The following is a 20,750-nucleotide window of genomic DNA, read 5'->3' as shown; positions in this document are numbered from 1 at the left end:
TTATGCTTCTTCATCCGAGGGGATCAATGGTCTACACCAACTATAAATTCCAGGTACTATACTCCTCGGAATTCGATGATACAGTATTATACAAGGGGGAACTATATGCTTTGGCAATTAGGGAAAAATGCTTTGTAATTCATGTTTTTGATACAGAACAATTTGCCATTGAACAGTATCATATTATTCGTGGCATAGCTAATAATAGCAAAAAAGATGAGGCATACTTGGTGGAGTCTGGTGGAGATCTCTTGTTCGTAAGAAGATAACCTAACGACTTGCTTCAAACCTGGATTTGATGTTTTTAAGCTAGCTAAAGTTAGGAATTCTGGCAACATCAATGCGGTCAAGTTGCAAAGCTTGGGAGATCATCAAGCATTGTTTTGGGGAAGAGAAGGATGCTATTCTCTACCAGTTGGAGAATCTTCACAATTTGAAGAGGATCATATATACTTCACTCTTATCCTCAAAGAACAACCGTTAACTGAGGAGTATGGTGTGTATTCTCTAAAAGATGGGAGCATCAAACAAATCCCCAATCTATACCTACCAAGGCCACCTTCATCTTCAACAAAATCATTCTGGTTTTTCCCAACAGCGTTGTAACCTAAAAGTGGATTAAATATTCAATCCGATCCCTAATTTTTGTTAGTAAGTTTCAAATTTTATGTTGTGTATTGTTGCTATCAATTACTCTTGTATTTATGCACCTTCTTTTGTGTCAAATAAATAAATCAATGTTGTAAATATTATATATATGTGGCCGTCCACTGTAAATATTCATTAGTTAAGTGCTTATGATGTAAACACTACTCCTATATAAAAGAGTCTAATGAGAATAAAACACACACTTCTACCTCCTCCCACAATCTCTCTCTTATTCTCTAGTTTATAACAATCAATGCTATTTTACTTCATCTTTCTTTCTTTCTTTGCAAATTCTCTGACAGATTACTCCCATCCCCAATCATGGCTGTCACCATCTTTAACAGAAACAACTTGGTTTGTCCCAACAACCAAGAACAGAACAGTATCACAGAAATTAACAGAAACCTTCCATTGCTGTTTAGTAATTTCAAATCTTGTGTGTAACTTGTCTTTTGTTGCTACTGATCATTATTTTCCTTCTTTTGTAAAAAAGATAATATTGTATTCATGCATCTTGTAATTCTCCTTTTGCACTGGACTTCATTTCAATTATTAGCACGACATTTATTTCAATCATCCTTCTGTAACTCATGTAAAGGGAAAATAGCATTCTCTGCTATTGTACAACCACAACAAATCATTACAACTTACAAATAAACAATCTATGATGTATAACAAACCTGGACTAAGCAGGCAAGTAACAACCAAAATATTGTTGCCACAGCTTATTCTTTGAATGAACAAATCCAATCCAATCCTATACCCTATACCCCAATAGTGAATAATTGCTCTCTAAAGAATCTCCAATAAATAAAACAAGTGATATGGGACTGGTTTTGCAAGCCAATCTCCCACACCAAATAATCAAATTCAAACACTACACAAACCTTTGTTGCTCCCAAAGCAAACAAGAAGATGCACACAACAGTCCATTGACAAAAACTAAAATACCTGCATTCACCCAAGAAACAGAGATTATGTTTCGTTCAGTCCAGTTATATAATTTTGCACTAAGCATGAAAAATTCAAAGAATTGTAGTGATCGCTAAATCAAGAAATCGATATGCCAAACAACAAGAGCTGGAGTTCAAATTGAATATGTCTTCACTAAAGAATCCATTTTAAAATTCAACTATTTCAGTTGAATCATATTGTTCTACTAAATGATAGAACCAGAGCATCTAAATGTTAATAGTTAAAAAGAGCTGGAGTTCAGATTGAATATGTCTTCACTAAAGAATCCTCTTAAAATTTAACTAATTTATAGAACCAGAGCATCTGAATGTTAATAGTTTTTTTTTTTTTTTTTTTGAGAATGAATGTTAATAGTTAAAAGGCAGCATATTTATGAAATTCTCAAATTAGAGAAACAAGTTACCTGTGCAGCCATGCAGCCTGCAAACTTTTGAATAAGGAAAACTGTCAAAGCCTCCAAAGAACACCCAACTAACAATGAAACAAAAAGAATTCAAGCATGCTCCAAGATAGAATGAAGTTTTGGGACGCGCCGACGCAACAGTGGTTCAAGCCGGAAAGAGGGAACACCAAACTGCCACCTCTTAGCATCATACATTTCATTCCACGCCTGTATTATCTCATCAATTTTGAACCCCATACCTGCAGTTAAATGGGCAAATTCATCATATGTTTCAAATTTTAGAATTTGTAAAAAGTTTCCAGGATCATGTGTCCTTTACCTTCCACTGCAGTTTCATTGGAACAATGATTCTTTATCATCACAGCTATATCTGTTGGAGACGCTCCACAAAGTTCAAACTTCTCAATGGCAACTTCTAAACATTCCTCCCAAGTTGGTAGCTCTAGCTTATATTCTACAACAGAACGCTCATACAGCAAGGTTCCCCACAGGAGGTATATTTGTGACTTCATATTTGCAGCTTGTTCTGCAGCTTCATCAGCAGACACCTCCTCAAATAGGCCATCCAATCCCATTTTCTGCAATTGGGCTTTATACTTATCTTCTTTGGAGAGTCCATTTAGACGCCGCTCTTCCATCTCCTCCCACAATAGCATTCCCTTGTCCATGCTGTCCTCAGCCTTGTTATAAAGCTGAAGCACCTCTGAAGAAGGCTCAGTTTGCAACTCAATCTTGCTTCCAATCGCATAGTACCAAGAAAGCTTTGCTTGTTCAAACTGTTGTTGGCCGAGTGCAAGATAACCTTCGTAGAAGTCTGGCTTTATTTTCACAGCTTCTTCATACCTACTCTCTGCCTTCTTATACTCTTTCTGTGCCCATTCATATACAGCCTTAATCTGTTCAATAACGGTTTCCCTTGAAGCATCTTCTGGCAAGGATGCCCGCTTCCTTGCCTTAGACATGTGGACATTTCCCCAATTGAACAATGCCAAAGCCGCCATCTCTTGGAATTTAATTGCAGCAATGTCAAAAAGTTCTTGAGCATCATCAAGTGTTACAGTGTCCTCCATTGCCTCCGAGTATAGCTTCACCCCAAGTTCGTGAAGATCCAAGTATGAATCAGAATCGAACCCAACATGGTTCTTGAACAATCTTGCAAACTGGATAATCCAGTCCTCAACACAAGTCGTAGACCCCTTTCCTACTTCGGTATGATTCCCACTGTCCCCATTCTCAACAACATTACTTGGCTTTGGATCTTCCTTACGCACTTCCTCTTCACTTGATCCCTCATAAATTGGTTCTTGATCAGCACCGACTTCTGTTATAAAAAATCTAAGTGATCCCCTCATATCACATGATGACTCAGCCAACCTCAACTCATCCGTAGTAGTGATTGTAACCAAATCACCCTCTTGATCTCTATACTTCACCAGAACACCCTTCAAGCCAGGAAATCGATCCCTAACTATCTCCCTGACCAGCCTCATGCTACAACTCAGTGGTAACTGTGCCCATCTTATATCCTCTCCAAACACCAACTTGACTGTCTTTGTAACTATGGTTTCCTCCTTAATATGCTTCTCTTCCACATGATTCATGACTTGTTTCTCTTCCTCAACATGCTTTACGACTGCTTTGTCTTCCTCAACAGTCTTTGTTACCAATTGTTTGTCCTTAATAACTCTCACATTTTCTTCCACAACAGCCTTGTCCTCTGTCTTCTCCTCAACCCTCTTACCCTTCTTCTTCTTTAGCTTCTCTTTCACCACTTTACGAAAACGAGCAGCAGGGATCTGCTGTACATTAGCAATACCAATTTCTTTCTCATCAAAAACAATCCCCTTTTCGCTCATCACCGTCTTCACGCTCTCCAAAATCTCCAATGCATTTAGATTGTTCGGCTCCATACTCAAAACGGTATTAACATCCCTCAATGCCAAATCCAACCTATTCAAAGCCTCATAACACCTCGACCTTCTCAGCAGCGCTTTACTGTACCTCGGTGACACCTCTAATGCCAAATTGCATTCGTTGATTGCCCGAGGATACTCACCGAGACCCATTTGCATATAACAAGCAGCCATGTTACTATGTAAATGAGCAACATCAATATGGTTCTTGGGCAGTAGTTTGAGCGCTTTCTCATACTTCAACATTGCGCCTTCACTGTCACGCTTCTGGAAGAGCTTGTTACCTTCTTCTCTGAGCTCTTGGGACATGTTGATGAAGATTGCAGTGTCTTCATCCAAGGCTTTCGAGTTTCGATCCGCAGCTTTGCTCTGCTTACTCGCAGCATTCCCAGGCTTCTGCACATCATGGTCCTTCTTCTTCCCAGTTGGCTTTCCCATTGATATTTCAACAACACACAGCCACAGAGAAAAAGAGCCCCCCAAAACAAAGGGTTCTGAAAGCTCTGTTTTAACCAAAAACCTTTCTCATAAAATGAGGAAACTGCCCCAATATGATTATAATTAATTTGAATTTAATGAAATCCAAGGTATAATCACACAATTCTATAACCAAATACAACTGTAACAGTTTGACAGCCAGAGGAAGCTAAACGGCCCCAAAATTGAAGCTCGAGTAATTCCAATATGAAAAGGTATAATCACAACCACCCACTCTGACAAATAAGCACTAAGAGCACCAAGACCCCAAATACTAATTCCACAAATGAAAGTAAAAATGAAATAAAAATCCAGTCTTCTGAACCTGATTGATGTTTTTTGAGGCTGCAAAATCAGAAATTTGGGAAAACTGATCCAGAGACAACCAAGAGCCTAATTACAAGTTCATTGAATTTTAATGACCTCTGTGTGCTCTGGATTGCTGAGAGACAAAGACAGAGTGGGATATCAATGGCTGCAGAAATGGAAAGGTACCACCACCTTTGCTGGAAACAAGTTTTCTCTTTCTTTAGGGTTTCCTGAAATACCAGGTCAACGTTCCAACATGACACTGTCGCTCTCACCTTCTCCGAGAACGCGTGTACTGACGCGCCATCTCTCAGAAATGACTCGGAATTTTGGACTCAATAAACTCGCAAAAGCCGATCGGGTTCAGGTGTGAGTGTGACCCACGCGTATGAAACAGGTGGGCTATTGGAGGTAGCCAAGGCATCCAATCCGTGTAATTAAATTTACAGTCAGTAAGTTTACCTAGCCTGGGAAGGAATAAAATCTTAGTGGGCCCCACATGGGCATATTCCAGCATTCCAGGAAAGGAAGGTGCTGTTTTTCACGACTTAACTCCTCGCCTGCGTTTATTTCTTTTTGTTATACAGACAGAAACGGGAACTTGCCTATAGGGCCTCGGCGCCATGACATCGAGGTTTTAAGTTCGAATTCTCATCCTTGATATCGATCGGGAAAAGTAATTTGAGACGCAGAGTGAACTGCAGACTTCATGGTATGAGCCTTCACACTTGCCGACTCTTATGCGATCCTACTGTTCTCGATGCGAAGATTAGCAGAACTCAATAATTCCAAAAATTTCTGGTTTAATCATGACCGTGGTGTAAGAGTGAACTGGTGTTACACAAGTAATGGGATGTAAAGTGCAGAATAATTGAGTAAAGGTAGGTTGGGGCTGATGTAGCGCTGCTATCGCTGAGATAATGCTGCTAATAATCATGTAAATGTCTGACCTACATGTGTTGGCAGCTCATATGGGGTAGGCAACAGCAAAGCCAATGCCAGTTGCTGCTCAACTGTAATCTGTTCTGAGATTTGCGATTAATCATTTCGAGTTCATAATGCTAAACAAAACCCGACTTTCATAAAAACCAAAACTGATCAAGTCGTAGCAAATCTGAGTTTCTTTTATTCAGGAGCAAGCTATAAAACAAAAAAGCCTTACGGTCATTGGTTCAACTGCATTCTTCATGCACACTACACAAAATGGAACTCCAGACTACACTAAAAAGAGGGAGACTGGGGACTCGTCGATGCGCAGACAATAGCAGTTGTTTGAGCTATAACTTAATCTAAGACTACTTACAGGTTACATTTTAGGATTTACAACACGATTAGATTCCTTGGGCTATCAAAACCAATCATGAACCATGATTCCCGTCTCCACAGGTTGAGCAATGTCCCTTTCGCGCTGGCTTAGAACGGTAACAAACTCATCTAAGCTTAAATTTCCATCTTGATTCGAATCAAACACATGAAAGATGATTTCAACCACATCGTCGCTGAGAGCTATGCCACACACCTGCATTCATTAACAAAATCATGATAATAATTTTATACTTGATAATCTGTTGCCTGAGATAATCAGAATGGCTATGTCAAATTATGAAAAGCAACATCTTATCAGTAACAATGAAAGGCAACAGCTCCCCAAACCCATCCAAAATATTCTGGGAATCTTGTAGAGCTTTAATAATAGACTGAAATAAAGTTATAATCAAGGTAACAAAGACTAGTATCTTACAAGAAATGCAGCTCGTTTGAAATCCTCCCGTGTTAACATGCCATTTGCTTTACCGTAGCTGAAAAGGGCCAAAGCAAATGGCTGCAATTTTTTGCGAAGCTCTGCAAAGTTTTTGAACTCCTCGAATGAGATCTGAGTGTCTCTAAGATCTGGTACATTGTCCAATTTATCAACCCGATCAAGCAAACTGCTTAAATGACGCATGTCGGCGGATGCAACCATGGATAATGCAAAATCCTTTGCCACCATGGTTCCTCGCTTTTTATAGTCGTAGTGGGAAAACTCCAACCTCAGCATCTACAAATACAACTTTGTATTTAAATTCAATGTGCATTTTAAATAAGAACAAACTACAAGTGCATTGCATACAATGCAAGATGCAATTGAAAATGAAATTAACTCGTCAGTTATGAATCTCTAGTATCTAAAGCCTAAACTAAAGTTGTTTTCTTTTCGTAGCGTAGAAGTGTAAACCATATTGAATAAAAAGGTGAGTGTAGCTTGAAACATCTGGTAAGTTCTGATATATATTAGTCCAAATTGAAATTAGCATGCATATTCTGCTAGGCGTATATTAGCACTCTAAAATGCATTTTCGGTTCTTTTTAGACATAGAGAGTGATCACGAGGTTCCAGTATATTCAACTATACATTTTCCTAGACAGGGTATTGCCATTTGTCTAGCTAAAATAGATTCATTTGCACCGGCTGTAAATCAATCAAGTCTGATTTCAATTTCCAATAGCTAAGTTTGGTTAAATTATTGACTATTAACTCATTCCACGTGAATTTAATTCAACAGAACCTAAGCTGCATGGAAAAGCATATATCCTAGCATGACTGAAGGTAGAATGCTAAATGCAACAAACCTAGAAAAGCTGAACAAGAGACCAGTGTATTGGATATTTCAAAAAAGCTAAAAGTCTAGGGAACAGAATGATTGCAATCTTACTTCATTGTGTAAATCTCTCAAAAACTTGACAAATTTATCAAGTTGAAGGCGAGCATTCCCATCTTCACCAAAAAAGAACTCCACAAGCCCTCCGTTTTCTACAGAACCCCTAACTTTTAGTCCAGATCGAAGTCCACCCCTGTGTTGAGCACCCTGTCTGTTGCAGGCTCGCATCAATGCCATCACTTTTTTGAATTCTTCCTGGTCAATTTCTCTACGTATGATCCAAACATTCAAGTCACAACCGTACTAAATATAATAAAGATCAAGGAAATAGATAAAAAAATTTATAGGTACTTACCCACTATCGTCAGTGTCAAACATTTTGAAAGTCACATAGAAACTGGACTCTGGAATGCTTAGTAGTGTTACAAAGAAAATATACCTGTTAAAGGGAATACTTGTTAGAAGTGGCAAAAAAAATGTATCATTGTTTAAATTAAAAATGAAGAAAACAGAGCAACTCACTCTTTGAAGGAAATATATCCGTCACTGTTTACATCAAAAAGCATGAAAAAACTTGAGGGCGAACAGCGCAACTCGCCAGGATTCCTTTCACCTCTCAAATACCCGTCTCTAACAAGGTTGGATTCAGATGGAGGGAAAACAGGAACCACTGCCCTCATGAGATCTTCTGGTCTCATAAGTAATTCTCCCTCTGCTGTACACGAAGATGCAAAGTACTCGAACACCTATATGAAACAGCAGAGACATTGGTCGTGAAGGGAATATTTTTTACAAACTCAAGCCCCAATAATCAAGCTCTCTAAAATAATCTAGACTTGAATTTTCAAGCAAGTCAAGGGAGAAGAAGAGAACATGTTATTTTTAGGAAACAAAAGAAAAGGTATAAAAGAGACAATTAACTAAATGGCCATTTCGTTGTCAGACATCTATTTACAAAACTTAAAAAAAAAAACAAAATAAACTTTCTACATAATAAAATATTAACAGAACATCCAAAAAAGTATTGACATCAGATCTAACAAGTGTACCATAGGTATATAATTGCAATTGAAATCCTATAGCCTTAGTAACCCAGGCCCTGAGCCTATGAAATCGATCCCCTTCCCTGCCCAGAAATCAGGCATCATATCCTAACCCAAACCATGAGCTCATTGTCAACTAAACTACATTTCTTTTATTTCTCATTTATACACATATTAAAAGCAATGCCACATTTTCTTACTTTCTTATATCCAAAATCAAGTCTTCTATCCGCCACCTAATTATCAATAAGTATACAGTTCTAAATTTGTTTCAGGATCACAAGTACTTAACATACCAGTACATTTGCGAAGAATAAGATACCAAATTAGGTGCTCATAAAGTTTTAAACAATAGCAGAAACTCATTAACAATAGGCCGCGTAATAATTAATATGAGTACCTAGGTACCCCAAAAAAAAAAAAATTAAATTAAATTAAATTAATGAGTACCTTCTCAGGCGGACTCCGCAACCTCATGCGCTTCTCATAGTTGAAGAAAATCCTTCTCCTATAGGCATCTGTAACAAACCAATCAAAAAATTAAAAACAAATTCGACGCAAAAATACAAGAGAAAATGAAATTAATAAAATAAAAAAAATCCAAACCTCCAAAGAGAAACTTGGCCTTAATTTCAGGTAAAGATAATTTCTGCAGCAAAGAACGCGTCGGCCGGCCCTCCAAACCGGTTGACCAGTCAGCGAAAGCCAGCGACGACTTCTTGAAGAAATCGGAATCGGGATTAGACCAGTAGAGCAACCCTAGGCCCGACCCGACCGCGATGCCCGAGATCCATTTGAGGTACGAGTTTTGGGGGTTTTCGTGAGGGTTAGAGCTAAAGCCCGAGACGCTGCTGATCAGAGAGAGCGGCGAAGAAGGCTGTGGGGCTGTGGACAGCTGGGAGATATGGAGCCGTTGGTAGATCGACGGTGCGGATCGTCTGAGGGACATGGGAAAATTGCGCCAAATTTTGCAGAGATGAAGAGTCAAGAGTTTTGGGATGTGCAGAGACGACGACGTAAAGCAGGGTCAGTTGTTGGAGTATGATTTTGTTTTTTTTAGGGGCCGTCTGATTTGGTTAAAACCGCGGGCGTACGCGCACATGGTAGTTATGGTAGGTTGGCGGATTGATCGGTGGCGGGGCGGGCTTAACTAGGTTTGGCGCGCGGAGAACCCAACAATTACATTAGCGCGGGTAGCCTGGCCCAAACATGTTTTATGATAAATTGAGCTCGTTTTCAGCCTAACCATTTTATATTAACTCCTAAACCCAAATTGGAGACCAATAATCTTCTCCGTTCTTAACGAGTCCTTCGTCAGCTATCAATAATGTCATATTGTTATGATCGGCCACTTCTTGTATTTCTCTTCTAACAACTGGTGGGGAGTTCTATTAGTTGTTAATGATAGGGTTAATTATGAAGTACTTCAACATTTTTAAAATTAGGGCTTTTGAATTTTTATGTAATCATTACACGGGATGGGTTATCCTCATAAGAACACAGAGACAGCATGATATGTGGGTTATGGATCTTGGAAGTTTTTTATGTTGGTAACTAAGATTTCCTCATATGACAGATGAGAGGGTTAATAACAAATTTAGGGGTAAATGTCATCTGAATGTCAAATTGGGTTCCGCCGTGGTTGTTGAGTGGGCTCAAGGTGTAGATCGAGTCCCGTCATGGGTTTTGATCCGAATTCGGCCTTGGGCTTTCATTTGATCGGTCGCTTTGAATTATGGAGTTTGTAATATTTTAGGATCCATTTTTATCTTTTAAAAATCTTCTGAGTTTGTTTAGTCATGGAGGTTATCAGTTTATTTATTTATTTTATTTTATTGAACAATGGTGGGATTGCATTAGCATTTTCTTTTTTGTCATTATTTTCGCATATTAATTAATAATTATTAACATAGTATTGCCCTAGGATAACTTATTTTATTGGTCATTGCGTTGTAATATAACAAATTGTTTTTTTAAATTTTTTTTAGAGAATCAGTCAACCACTTTATTAATAATTGTCATAAGAAAAATTACAACTTATAGATGTAGAAACTACATCAAAATATAAAATAACAAGAACAATACTAGATGCAACAATGTATCGGAAATAAAACACAACAAGGGTATTAACGGATGCAATTAAGCATTTGATTAAGCACCGGACATAATCTGAACTATGTAAAACGGTACCAATAGTATAGCCAACTATACTTCGACCAAATATATATGTCAAATAGAAGGGTACCTTCTATCAAGGTAACCGGCGGTAGTGTAACCAACCTTGCCTACTCCATGCAAAAAAATACACCGAATAGAAAGCAATCTCCTACCTAAGTAACCAAAGAAGCATATCCAAAGTTCATAATAATTTAGGGTCCATAGAAAGTCTCCTGGATCCCAAATGAGAACCCAAACAGCAATGGGCTCATACACCAGTTGCAAAGCCCCAATAATGAAGACCCAACCTAAAACCCTAATTGGGCCGTCCAACAGAGCAAATGCCCAAATCCACAACCTGCTTTGGGCACCCAAAATCTCACTTCGCACCATCCCTTCCCTTCCCTGACCACGACCTCGATCTCTGCTCCACCACCCTTTGTCGAAGAAGGAGCATCCCAGCCCCACCAACTCGACGCCGATCTCCGCCACCAATACCACCAACCGGAACGCTGATCCGGCCAAGAGTACAATCTTTGCTCCTCTTTAATTGCAGCTCCAACGCACCAGGAAACTGGGTCGAACCCTGGCAAATTCCCTCACTTAGCCACAACACCACCAAACCAAAGCCGCACGTCGAAGACTTGAGTCGTGCCCGAGTTGGCCAAAGACTCTCGACTCTCGGTGCAGACCCGATCCCAGAAAGCAGTGCAGCCATGGCTTCTCCCCTTTGAACGGTGGCCCGGTCAGAGAAGATCTGGGAAGAAGAAACGGTCACAGGGTGACATGCGACACATGACCTGATAATGGGCACGACAGGAGCCATATGAGAGATAACTGACATCGAGAGCGGTACCGAAACAGCACTCCATCGATGATGGAGGAAGGTACAGAGAGGCCGAAGGTGGCACTCTCCCAACCCTAGCAGAGCAAACCCTTTAGGTAACATGTTTTTAAAAACCTATTGTTATATCTCAACCAAAGATAATGTATCATGCGACATATATGTGATTAGCTAATAGTTATTACACACTTTTCTTCGTTTGCTTTCTCTTCTCGGCTCTCTATATTTACACATTAAACACTGTTTTATCGGATTTTATTGTTCATTATGAAAATAAAATATTCACTCAAAAAAGGTGCAAAAACCGTGAAATCATCTTTTCCGTCAACAAATTTTTTAGTCGAATAACAACAGCATCATCAGCTTCACGCCTCCACACCACTTGACATAAAATTTGATGTGAATTCATGTGTATGCCCTGAGATCACGTTTGGAAGCATGTAGCTCCCAGCCTCCCACGCAAACCTGACCTCACCTGTATCCGATATGGAAAAGTAGATTCAAAGAATCTCAACCACAGGAATAGGAAACTGCCAATTTGGTTCAATCCAATTTCCATGTAGAATTGTAACACCAGTAAATCTAGAATAAGGAGCGAGACGTCAACCTCGACCCGGAACAAGAGTTTGGTTTAACATTGTGACCCCATATGCGCTCCACACAAGAAGGGTGGGTGTTTATCGCCTCATCCCCGCCAACGACGTCGTATTAGATCATGGCTGCCAGCTGCAACAAGTTTCTGTAAAGAATATTGATATGGACATCGCAACCAGCCACCTCAAAAGGTTGAAAAAGATTTTCAGCTTGAGGTTGGAGATGCTTCTCATGAGTCATGAGACGGAGCCATGATGCCATGTGGCTGCATACGTCATCATCACCCATTATTATGTAGCATTTCTAGTGTCCATAACTCCCATTCAAGATTCTCTTTTTACCTTTTTTTTTTTTTTTTTTTTTTCTTTTTCTTTTTCTTTTTTTCTTTTTTGTTTTCCAATCACGGCACCGATCACGCCTGACGTCAAAATTTAACGCCTGGTGAGAGGTGATATTAATGGTGGTTTCCAGCCTTCTGCCTTCAAATTTCCAGGTCATCTTCTGCCATTACTTTCTTGCTTCCCAAACATGCCAGTTATTTTCTCATTAATAAGTTTGGTCCCCTAAAGATTCTTTTTTTATTTAGAATTTCCTTTATGGTGTGTTTGGATGAGAAAATTATAAAATCCGTAGAAATTTATAAATGATGGAATCTTTAATTTCATCAATCTAAAATTCTATTAATTGCAATTTCTATTGTTTGGTTGCATCTATTTAGGATTTGAAATGTGTAATACATTAAGAAAGTTTAAAACAAATAAAAAGATAAAATAGAAAAAAGTCGAAATAAAAATTGAATACTGCAAAGGAATTCGTAAATGACACCTATTTTGGTGGAAATTGAAGTGAGGAATTTAAATAGCGAAAATTTCCAATCTGATAATGCCAAACGAGGGAATTGGTTTTTAGAAATTATGAAATCCTCAGTTTCAATTAAATTCCATCATTTTTTCCCTCATCCAAACACACTCTTACCTTTACTCTTGGATTCTTGTTTGGTAAATATCGGAGTTACCATGTTAAAGAATATTCTTATTGAATTTCGTTTTTGTCACATTTATTACAGTTAGGATCGAGCTTCTTCTTCTTCTTTTTAACCTTTTACTGTCCTGAAGTCATTGTTCCTTTCATCAATGTCACTGGAGACACAGCCTCATAGAAATCCAGTTTTCCAAAGTCATATTTTTCAACATTTCAACCTTCAAAAGTCCATCAAAATAGTCAAATATCTTGCCTGCAACAGACGCACCCAGCTCAAGAAAAGAATAAAATTCAAAATTCAAAGGACGGCAATGACATTAACCAGACAAGAATAACAAAGAAGAATAATGAAATAAATGAAGGAATATACCTGGCATAAACCCAACGCAACCTGCTAAACAATACGGCGGAGTAACCGGAACGCAGCATACGCAACGGAACTGAACGGGACGGTGAACGGTACGAACAACTGAACGGAACGGGACGGTGAACGTTACGAACCACCGAACGGAACGGAACGGAACGGAACGGAACTGCACGGGGCAGTGAAAGGTACGATCCACTGAACGGGACGGTGAACGGGTAAACACAACGGTGAACAATACGAACCCCAAACGCTGCAAACACAAATGGATGTAACGGCTGTGTGACAAAATCGAGAACCAAACTGAACCGGTTCTACAATTGAAATTATTACCCGAAGATCTGCTAGGGATCTCCCTTGATTAACATTTTATTTTGGAGATTTTTAAGGGATGGATTAGATTAAATGGTTCCGAAAATTGTTCCTTCCAATTTCCATAGCAAATCATATCATTTCAACTGTACAAATATGGAGTTTCTCTTCAACAGTGTTGTTTCGAGCTGGCGTTCAGTAGCGCACAAAACTCGCCGGGTTGACTCGGCGCCACCGCTTCAAAATTCGTCCCAGTTGAGCTGGACTGAGCAAGAGCCTTGGATCTGATGTGCTCGGATCTGTTCACTTGCGGCTGCTCGGAGTTGACTCACCGGAATCTAAGATCGCAAAAATAGAGAAATGACCGGAAAATAACCAACCTGTGTCGCTCTGTACACAAAAAAATTCAGAGAGATCCATCACTCAGCAACCGGCCTTGGACATGACGGAGAGTCTGCTCTGCCGTGGCTGGAACCCGGCTCTCCGCCTCTGCTGGTGCGAAGAAGGACGAATCAGAGCCGTCAAGGCTCTCTTCACCCACTCGCCCTCGACGCCGCTGATTCGAACCAGCGAGTTCGTCATGGCAGATCGACGCATGTTCAGCCTGTTGTTGGGATACGGCGTCTGATTGTGGCTGTGATGATTCGCACTCCCTTGATTCTTGTGAAGACTGCAGCGAAACGAGCCTGGATGATTCGTCGGCGAGCACATACACGTCTTCCTGGCCGCCGCGATGGGGCCGTTCTTCTTGGAAGCGGTGATGGATCGGTTTGGGGAGATGGAGCGGTGCTCGATGGAGAAGCGGACTGCTGGTGACAGAGCACTGGAGGTGTAGAGATTGACACGTGTCGGTGAAGCCGAACGGTGGTGGTGGTAGTCGGTGTGGTGGTAGTGGCTCTGGTGGTCCTGGTGGTTGTTGAAAAAGGCGGACGACCGAGACGAGAAGCTGGAGCTGGTGGAGGAGGCGAAAGCCGAAGCGGTGGATTGGATTGAGGCATTGGAAGAGCCGGTGTAGAACCTTCCAGAGGGTGAAAGAGAGCGAAGAACTGGTCCACTGGACCGGGTTCTGGTTCGGGAAGATGAAGCAGATGCAGTTGCCATTGGAGAGTTTAGAGAGAGAAAAGGTGAGAAGGAGGAGAATATGAGAGCGGGGGGAGGTTTTTTTTTTCTTTCTTTTGCCCTAAGGGCCCCTTTGGGGGATTGGTTTGGCAAACCTAACGAGTCTCAAGGGCGGGTTTTATAGATCTGAGGGGCGAGGGCGGGTGGGAATTAGTTGGAAGTTGAGTGGTGATTTGGGGATTTCTCTGTACAGTGTGGTGGTTTCTCTAGACGTTGGGAATCTTATCCAACGGCTGTGGTGATAGGGACCTGGAGCAAAAGGACGAGGGTTGGAGCCGCTTGTCCAACAGCTTTTACTGGAGAGCCTGCCACGTTTGGAAACGCTGGCACGTGAATGTACCAGAAGCCCAGGTCCGTTACCTTAATTACGGCTTGCCATTGGCTGGTTCTTAGTGGAATTCCCAAACTGACCCGGACTTTTACCTTTTTCCTCCTACTGTCCTAGGTTTTTCTGTTTTTTTGTTTTTTTCCTTTTTTTTTAAAGAGAAGACTGGTAGGTTTTGGGTTTCTTGTTTACGTTATTGAGAAGTTTTTTTTTTTTTTTTTGAAATGACGTTATTGAGAAGTTTGAGATGCGGAGATAAAAAAAAATGGGGTGCATAACTGTATTGTGATTGGGTTGTTCCCAATAATAATGATGAGTTAGGTCCTTTTAGGTTGAAATTCATTTCGTTAGGTGGCGTGGTCTTTGTAATGCTCAATTAAGTGTGCACATCTTGTCCTCTAGAGATTTCTTTTTTCAAATCTTCTTTGAAAAGCACTCTTCTTTTCTTTTTCTTTTTTCAATATTTTTTACCATACATACATTGATTCGATTTGATTATGTTTTTGAATAGTTGGATCTACTTTCTTTTGATGAATGGGAAGCTTGTCATTCATACAATTTTAGTTATTGGTAATCAAAGTGTCAAATTACGATTCAACCAAAAAAAAACATATATAAGTTAAATTGGTAGAGTAATGATTATTGCTCAATTTAGCATGTTGTGAATTGTTACTATTACGTTACTTGAAGATATTAAAGAAAAAATTATTCTGATGCACAATGCCATAATTACATAAATTTGTGATATACTAAATGAATCACGTACCAATTTTGTAAAGGTCATGAGTTCGATTCTCACTAACATATGTAAGGGTGGGGTTGACTAATGATTTTTTTTTTTTTTTAGAATAAATCACGTACCAACTTTGAATGCAAATTTATAATATCTTTAAATTCACTTTCTACAAGTAGAAGAAACTCAAAGAAAATGTGTTTACCTATGCGACTTTAGGGAAATTATTACATGGTCCTGGACTATAGTACACGTAGTGGTCCGGAATGATATTATTGGCCCATGTGACTCGTAATGATTTCTGATTGGTATCTTAAATTAATTTTTCTTTTCTTTTTTCACCCCTGCATGGATCCCACCACATTCTAGTGATATTATTGGTTGGGACCACCACATAGCAGTGCCACGTGGTACTCCAGGACCACCTATTATGAGAGCTGGTGCTAAATTACTAGATCTTGCACAACACAAATGACATGTTTACAACCAATCTAACTAAACTATCAAAATTGAGCTTTAGAATGGAGAAGAGAATTGAGCTTATCTTGATCTAGATGGTTTGATAACTTTCTACTGAGATTAGATGTTTTAACGTTGTGCCTTGTATAATCACTATAATGTAATTATCATTTGTAAGCTTGCAAAAAAAAAAAAAAAAACTTAAGTGACGGTTCTTGTACGGACACTAGAGTCCCCACACATGGATTAGTAAACAATTACATACGCATCAGGCTAGAACTACATCCCAATTCTCTCATGTGTAACCTGTTTAGCATTGACTATTGAATTAATGATCAAGTTGAAATGAATGGCTGCTTTAATAGACTAATTCAAATTGGTCAACATGTCTTAGGATTGAAGAAGAAGAACAAGAAGATGCAGAAGAAGGCGGAGAGAATAGACTAATCTTTACCCTGCAGATTTTATTGAAACAACCAATTCTGGATTCTTGAATATAACTTCATTCATACATATGCATAAACGATTTCCAAGGCTAGTGAGCAAAAGGGTAATCAGATTCCTTGTTTCACAAGCAAAAATGCATGGAAAAGTGAAAGTTGATGAAGAAGAATTTCCAAACCCCAAACTAATTAGTTGGGCAGTTTTGAACCTAATTAAATTTGGCATAAACTCTTCGCCCAATTCTGATTTGGGGACCAAGTGAAATATACCTACCTATTCTATTAGGGGTCGTATGCAAAAGCTCTTCTTCAAAAAGAAGGAAGGGTTCCACCAGGATATATGGTGGTGATGGACGATGATGGTGATTGAAATTCCCTGTATTTCTGCATTAATGCGTATGGCTCATAGTGGTTCAAGTTCATTCTGTTCTGACTTCTGACTCCTGCCACTAACATATTGGGAAACCTAGAGTTGGTGACCTAATTAGTACTCTGCAACTTGACGAACTCAAATGTCATACTTAATATCATAATTTAGCCCACTTAATATCACAATCCGGTAAAGAATGAAACCTACGAACAATTTGATTCTTTTATCTTGTACTTAATATCATAATTTAGCCCTCTTAACATCACAATCCGTAAAAGAATGAAACCTAGGAACAGTTTGATTCTTTTATTTTCTGCATTATTTGACTGCGTGGCTAATAGTGCAAGTGTTTTGCTTGAAATGAGAATATGAGATGCAGTTAAGAACTTAAGATAAAATGGTGTGGTATTATAAATGGTGTCTGAACTTCAGTATGTCAAACAACTAGGCATCCAAACTCTCATATTAATGTCTCCCCTCGAAACAGATATCCGTCTTCCTCCCCCTCTCCAATCATGATTAAGATCTGCCCCGGTGAAAATTGAATTAATCTGAGTGTTTTTTATCCCCTCTCCTTAGTTGCTATTGCTAAGACTAGGTTTTGGGTGATTTGGTACTGTAGGTACCTCATTAATCGATTTTAGAGGTTAAGCATTATCTTGGATAATTTGACCAAACTTAACCTACTATATCTCATAGCTATCGTCTCCTTCTGCTAGATAATAATTTGTGATATTACCCAAGAAAATATTAAACTATGCTGGTGTTCATTCTATCCAATTTGCAGATCTGTTGGAAAATCTTACAGAAGGTTATTAGCTAGCTAATCATTGGGCGTTTCACCCTTAACTAGGAAACTTGCGTCCTTCCACAGTATAAGATTCAACCGGCCTATATTATAAGTTGCAGTCCTTAATTCTCATCAATAGACAATAGATAACTTCACATTTGTCAAATGGGGATCGAGTGTAGCCCTGAATAGTTTAAAACACTATTCTTGTAGAATGATTTAAGTACTTGGTGCATATCTTTTACCAGGTCTTGTTGTCACTTAGTGCTCTTCAAGGATAAGGTCATGAGCTTTAAACAAAGGTTTTATGGGGTATCAATACAAGTTGTTGTGATATTCAAGGAGATATGGAGGTAGACTAAGGCCTTATTTGGTTCACGAAACGGAAATCAATTCCCTTGTCTGTTCCGTGGGGAAAGGAAACTAAAGTTCCTGTCAGATTTCCTTTCCTGTGTTTGGTAAAGCAGGGAAAGTATCCAGGAAAGACTATTTGAATTTTCAACACTACCAAGGGTACTCAAGCAATTAATGATGGGGTATTATTGTCTAAAATTATTGCAATTAATGCTAGGAAATGAGATGGGAAACTCAATCTCATGAAGTTTGAGTGGAATGAGTTTACCCCCAACTTTCCCCTATGTCAGGAAAGCATTTCCGGAGTTTGTGGTTACCAAACAAAGGAAATGAATAACTTTCATTTCCCAAGTCCTCAAATCCGCGAAACAAACGAAACCTTAATAAGGAAGCGGAGGATGATAATAGAGTATCGAGAATATGACAACTGTATGGTCATGGAAGTGACCCAAAGTAATTAAGTAAAGCAGCCTTATTTTAATTTGATGTAGTAGTCACATAGGCGAGGTGTTGCAGATGATTCTATAATCTTGGTTTTGTGCTTAGGAGCTAGCTAGGAGAAAAGAAAGCAACCTTTTACAAAAGAGTGAAAATAGTCTCAACTTTTGACCATGACCTAAAGTAGCTCTGAAAAGCAAAGCACTCGGAAGGATTGTCCCATTCTTCTATATGCCTTGGTCTCTTGGGGACCTTGATTCTTATACAGTTATACATGTCTTAACAGTTCCATAGTTTTGTTGCGTGAGAGTTGAGACAGGCCATAGAATAAAACTTGATTTTTAACTTACAGTAGTCAACGGCGGATTCAGGATACAAAAATGAGGTGAACTAATCTAAAATGTCTTTGTTTCTAAAATTTTTGAGACACTGAGAATTAAAAAAGATTTTTTTTTTCTTTAATAAAGACTTGGGAGAAAAAAAAAAAAAAAGGGGGAAAGAGCAAAAGAAACAAGAGAAGAAAATATTGTAAGCAAAGAAGAATGGAGAAGAAAATGGGTGGAAAAAAAAGAGGCATAAAACATAGAAAAATGGGCAAGTGGGGGTTCGAACCCCATTAGAGAAAGGTTAAAGATATACAAACTTAGCCATCTGAACCTCATAGTGATTGAATAAGTGTATCAGAAATCTCAAAGTATAAATTTGTTTAAGAGGTATAATAAAAAACTTGTCAAAATTGAGAAGGGAACATAAAACCTTATCGTGTCGATACATTTTTTATTGATTCGGTGTGCTTATTAGGTTAAGTCAATAGCTATGACTTGGTGTGTGTGTGTATCCCTTTGCCCTTTGGCAAAGTTTAGGGGACGGATGACTCTTATTGATGGCTACATAAATGATTGCTTGAAGCAAAGAATAGTTTTCACCCTTTGGTAACTTCATATTGGTTTGGATACCCTATGAAATAAGATGCTACATTATTGTCTTGTCCATGACAACATAAGCCCTGTAGTAGGTGTCTTGAATTATAAGAAGACTAATGATTACTCCAATAGTCAAATTGATGGTGGTGGGAATGTTCTAAGAAATTGGTTGAGAACTTGAGGAGGAAGAAACTTTAAACTACAGATCCTCCGTGATTGATATGGATCAATTGGGGAGGAATTCAAGGCTTTCCGATCCATCCATAGGAGGCACTAAAGAACAGAAGAAAAGATTGGAATAATCTGTTGTAATTTTATGATTGCTTTACAGTACAAAGCCTAGATTTATACAAGGATTATAGTCTATCTAAGGTAAGAACTGATTGATTGATTTACAGAATATATTGGATTGAAAGCAGATACTGTCAGGAAATCAATACTCTTTGATTTAGGATCTGCCATTGATTCATAGAGTAAATGATATTGAAGTACCTGCAATCTGGACTATCAAGCTGGACTATCTATCTTGGTTATCATATCCCCGCAAGCTGAGAGGACGAGCACGGACCGGAAGCTTGGATGCAAGAAATTGGAAACGCTGAGTAGATAAACCCTTGGTGAAAATGTAGTTGTTTGGTCATCAATAGAAACATAAGAAACTGCCAGCTCTTGTCAAACAACCTTATCCCTCACATAATGATAATCAACTTTGATATGCTTGGTTCTGGAATGGAAAACTGGATTGGAGGCCAAAGATATAGAGCTAACATCATCACACCAGATCCGAGGACATGAGAGAAAGACATTAAGATCACGAAATAGAGAACGAAGCCAAGACAATTCAGCAGCCGTGTAGGCAAGCTGCCGGTAATCAGCTTCAGCACTGGACTTGGAGACTGTTTTATGTTTCTTTGAGCTCCAAGAAATCAAGTTGGGACCAAGATAAACACAGAACCCACCAGTGGAATGACGATCATCGGGATCACCGGCATAATCGGCATCTGAATAGGCAACTAAATTGTGAGAACCTAGCTGATAAACTAACCCCTGATTAATGGTACACTTCAAATATAGTAGGATTCTCTTGACTGCTACCCAATGAACATTAGTTGGTGAGTGCATAAATTGACACACTTG

General features: G+C 39.1%; 3 protein-coding genes across 3 annotated transcripts; all 3 read right to left on the bottom strand.

Annotated features, from left to right (window-relative positions):
• Nucleotides 1–1,236: 1,236 nt before the first annotated feature.
• Nucleotides 1,237–4,972, bottom strand: LOC112174304 (protein PHOX1). The gene is made up of 3 exons (XM_024312048.2): nucleotides 2,346–4,972; nucleotides 2,027–2,265; nucleotides 1,237–1,599 (listed from the first exon to the last, which is right to left on the bottom strand). The coding sequence occupies exons 1-2, from the start codon at nucleotides 4,375–4,377 to the stop codon at nucleotides 2,117–2,119; spliced, it is 2,181 nt and encodes a 726-aa protein (XP_024167816.1). The 5' UTR covers nucleotides 4,378–4,972; the 3' UTR covers nucleotides 1,237–1,599; nucleotides 2,027–2,116.
• Nucleotides 4,973–5,828: 856 nt separating this feature from the next.
• Nucleotides 5,829–9,473, bottom strand: LOC112173624 (calcium uptake protein, mitochondrial). Its single transcript, XM_024311309.2, has 7 exons — nucleotides 9,014–9,473; nucleotides 8,858–8,925; nucleotides 7,887–8,110; nucleotides 7,720–7,803; nucleotides 7,419–7,632; nucleotides 6,467–6,763; nucleotides 5,829–6,244 (listed from the first exon to the last, which is right to left on the bottom strand). The coding sequence occupies exons 1-7, from the start codon at nucleotides 9,354–9,356 to the stop codon at nucleotides 6,074–6,076; spliced, it is 1,401 nt and encodes a 466-aa protein (XP_024167077.1). The 5' UTR covers nucleotides 9,357–9,473; the 3' UTR covers nucleotides 5,829–6,073.
• Nucleotides 9,474–13,641: 4,168 nt separating this feature from the next.
• On the bottom strand, nucleotides 13,642–14,879 carry LOC112174203. The gene has a single exon (XM_024311940.2). It carries the CDS (start codon nucleotides 14,758–14,760, stop codon nucleotides 14,083–14,085), a length of 678 nt encoding a protein of 225 aa, XP_024167708.1. The 5' UTR covers nucleotides 14,761–14,879; the 3' UTR covers nucleotides 13,642–14,082.
• Nucleotides 14,880–20,750: the final 5,871 nt, after the last annotated feature.

Source organism: Rosa chinensis, chromosome 6 (genome assembly GCF_002994745.2).
Source record: "Rosa chinensis cultivar Old Blush chromosome 6, RchiOBHm-V2, whole genome shotgun sequence".
Lineage (NCBI taxonomy): Eukaryota > Viridiplantae > Streptophyta > Magnoliopsida > Rosales > Rosaceae > Rosa > Rosa chinensis.
The sequence above is the reverse complement of the archived record's forward strand: the minus strand, read 5'-3'. Positions and strand labels throughout refer to the sequence as shown.

Bases quoted from the DNA above. Each gene is read 5' to 3' on its own strand.
- LOC112174304 (XM_024312048.2), bottom strand. From the start codon at position 4,377: ATGGGAAAGCCAACTGGGAAGAAGAAGGACCATGATGTGCAGAAGCCT. The intron at 2,266-2,345 runs GTAAAGGACACA...ATTTAACTGCAG, and splicing joins CAATGAAACTGCAGTGGAAG to GTATGGGGTTCAAAATTGAT.
- LOC112173624 (XM_024311309.2), bottom strand. From the start codon at position 9,356: ATGTCCCTCAGACGATCCGCACCGTCGATCTACCAACGGCTCCATATC. The intron at 8,926-9,013 runs GTTTGGATTTTT...GGTTTGTTACAG, and splicing joins GGCCAAGTTTCTCTTTGGAG to ATGCCTATAGGAGAAGGATT. The intron at 7,633-7,719 runs GTAAGTACCTAT...GATCATACGTAG, and splicing joins TTTGACACTGACGATAGTGG to AGAAATTGACCAGGAAGAAT.
- LOC112174203 (XM_024311940.2), bottom strand. From the start codon at position 14,760: ATGGCAACTGCATCTGCTTCATCTTCCCGAACCAGAACCCGGTCCAGT.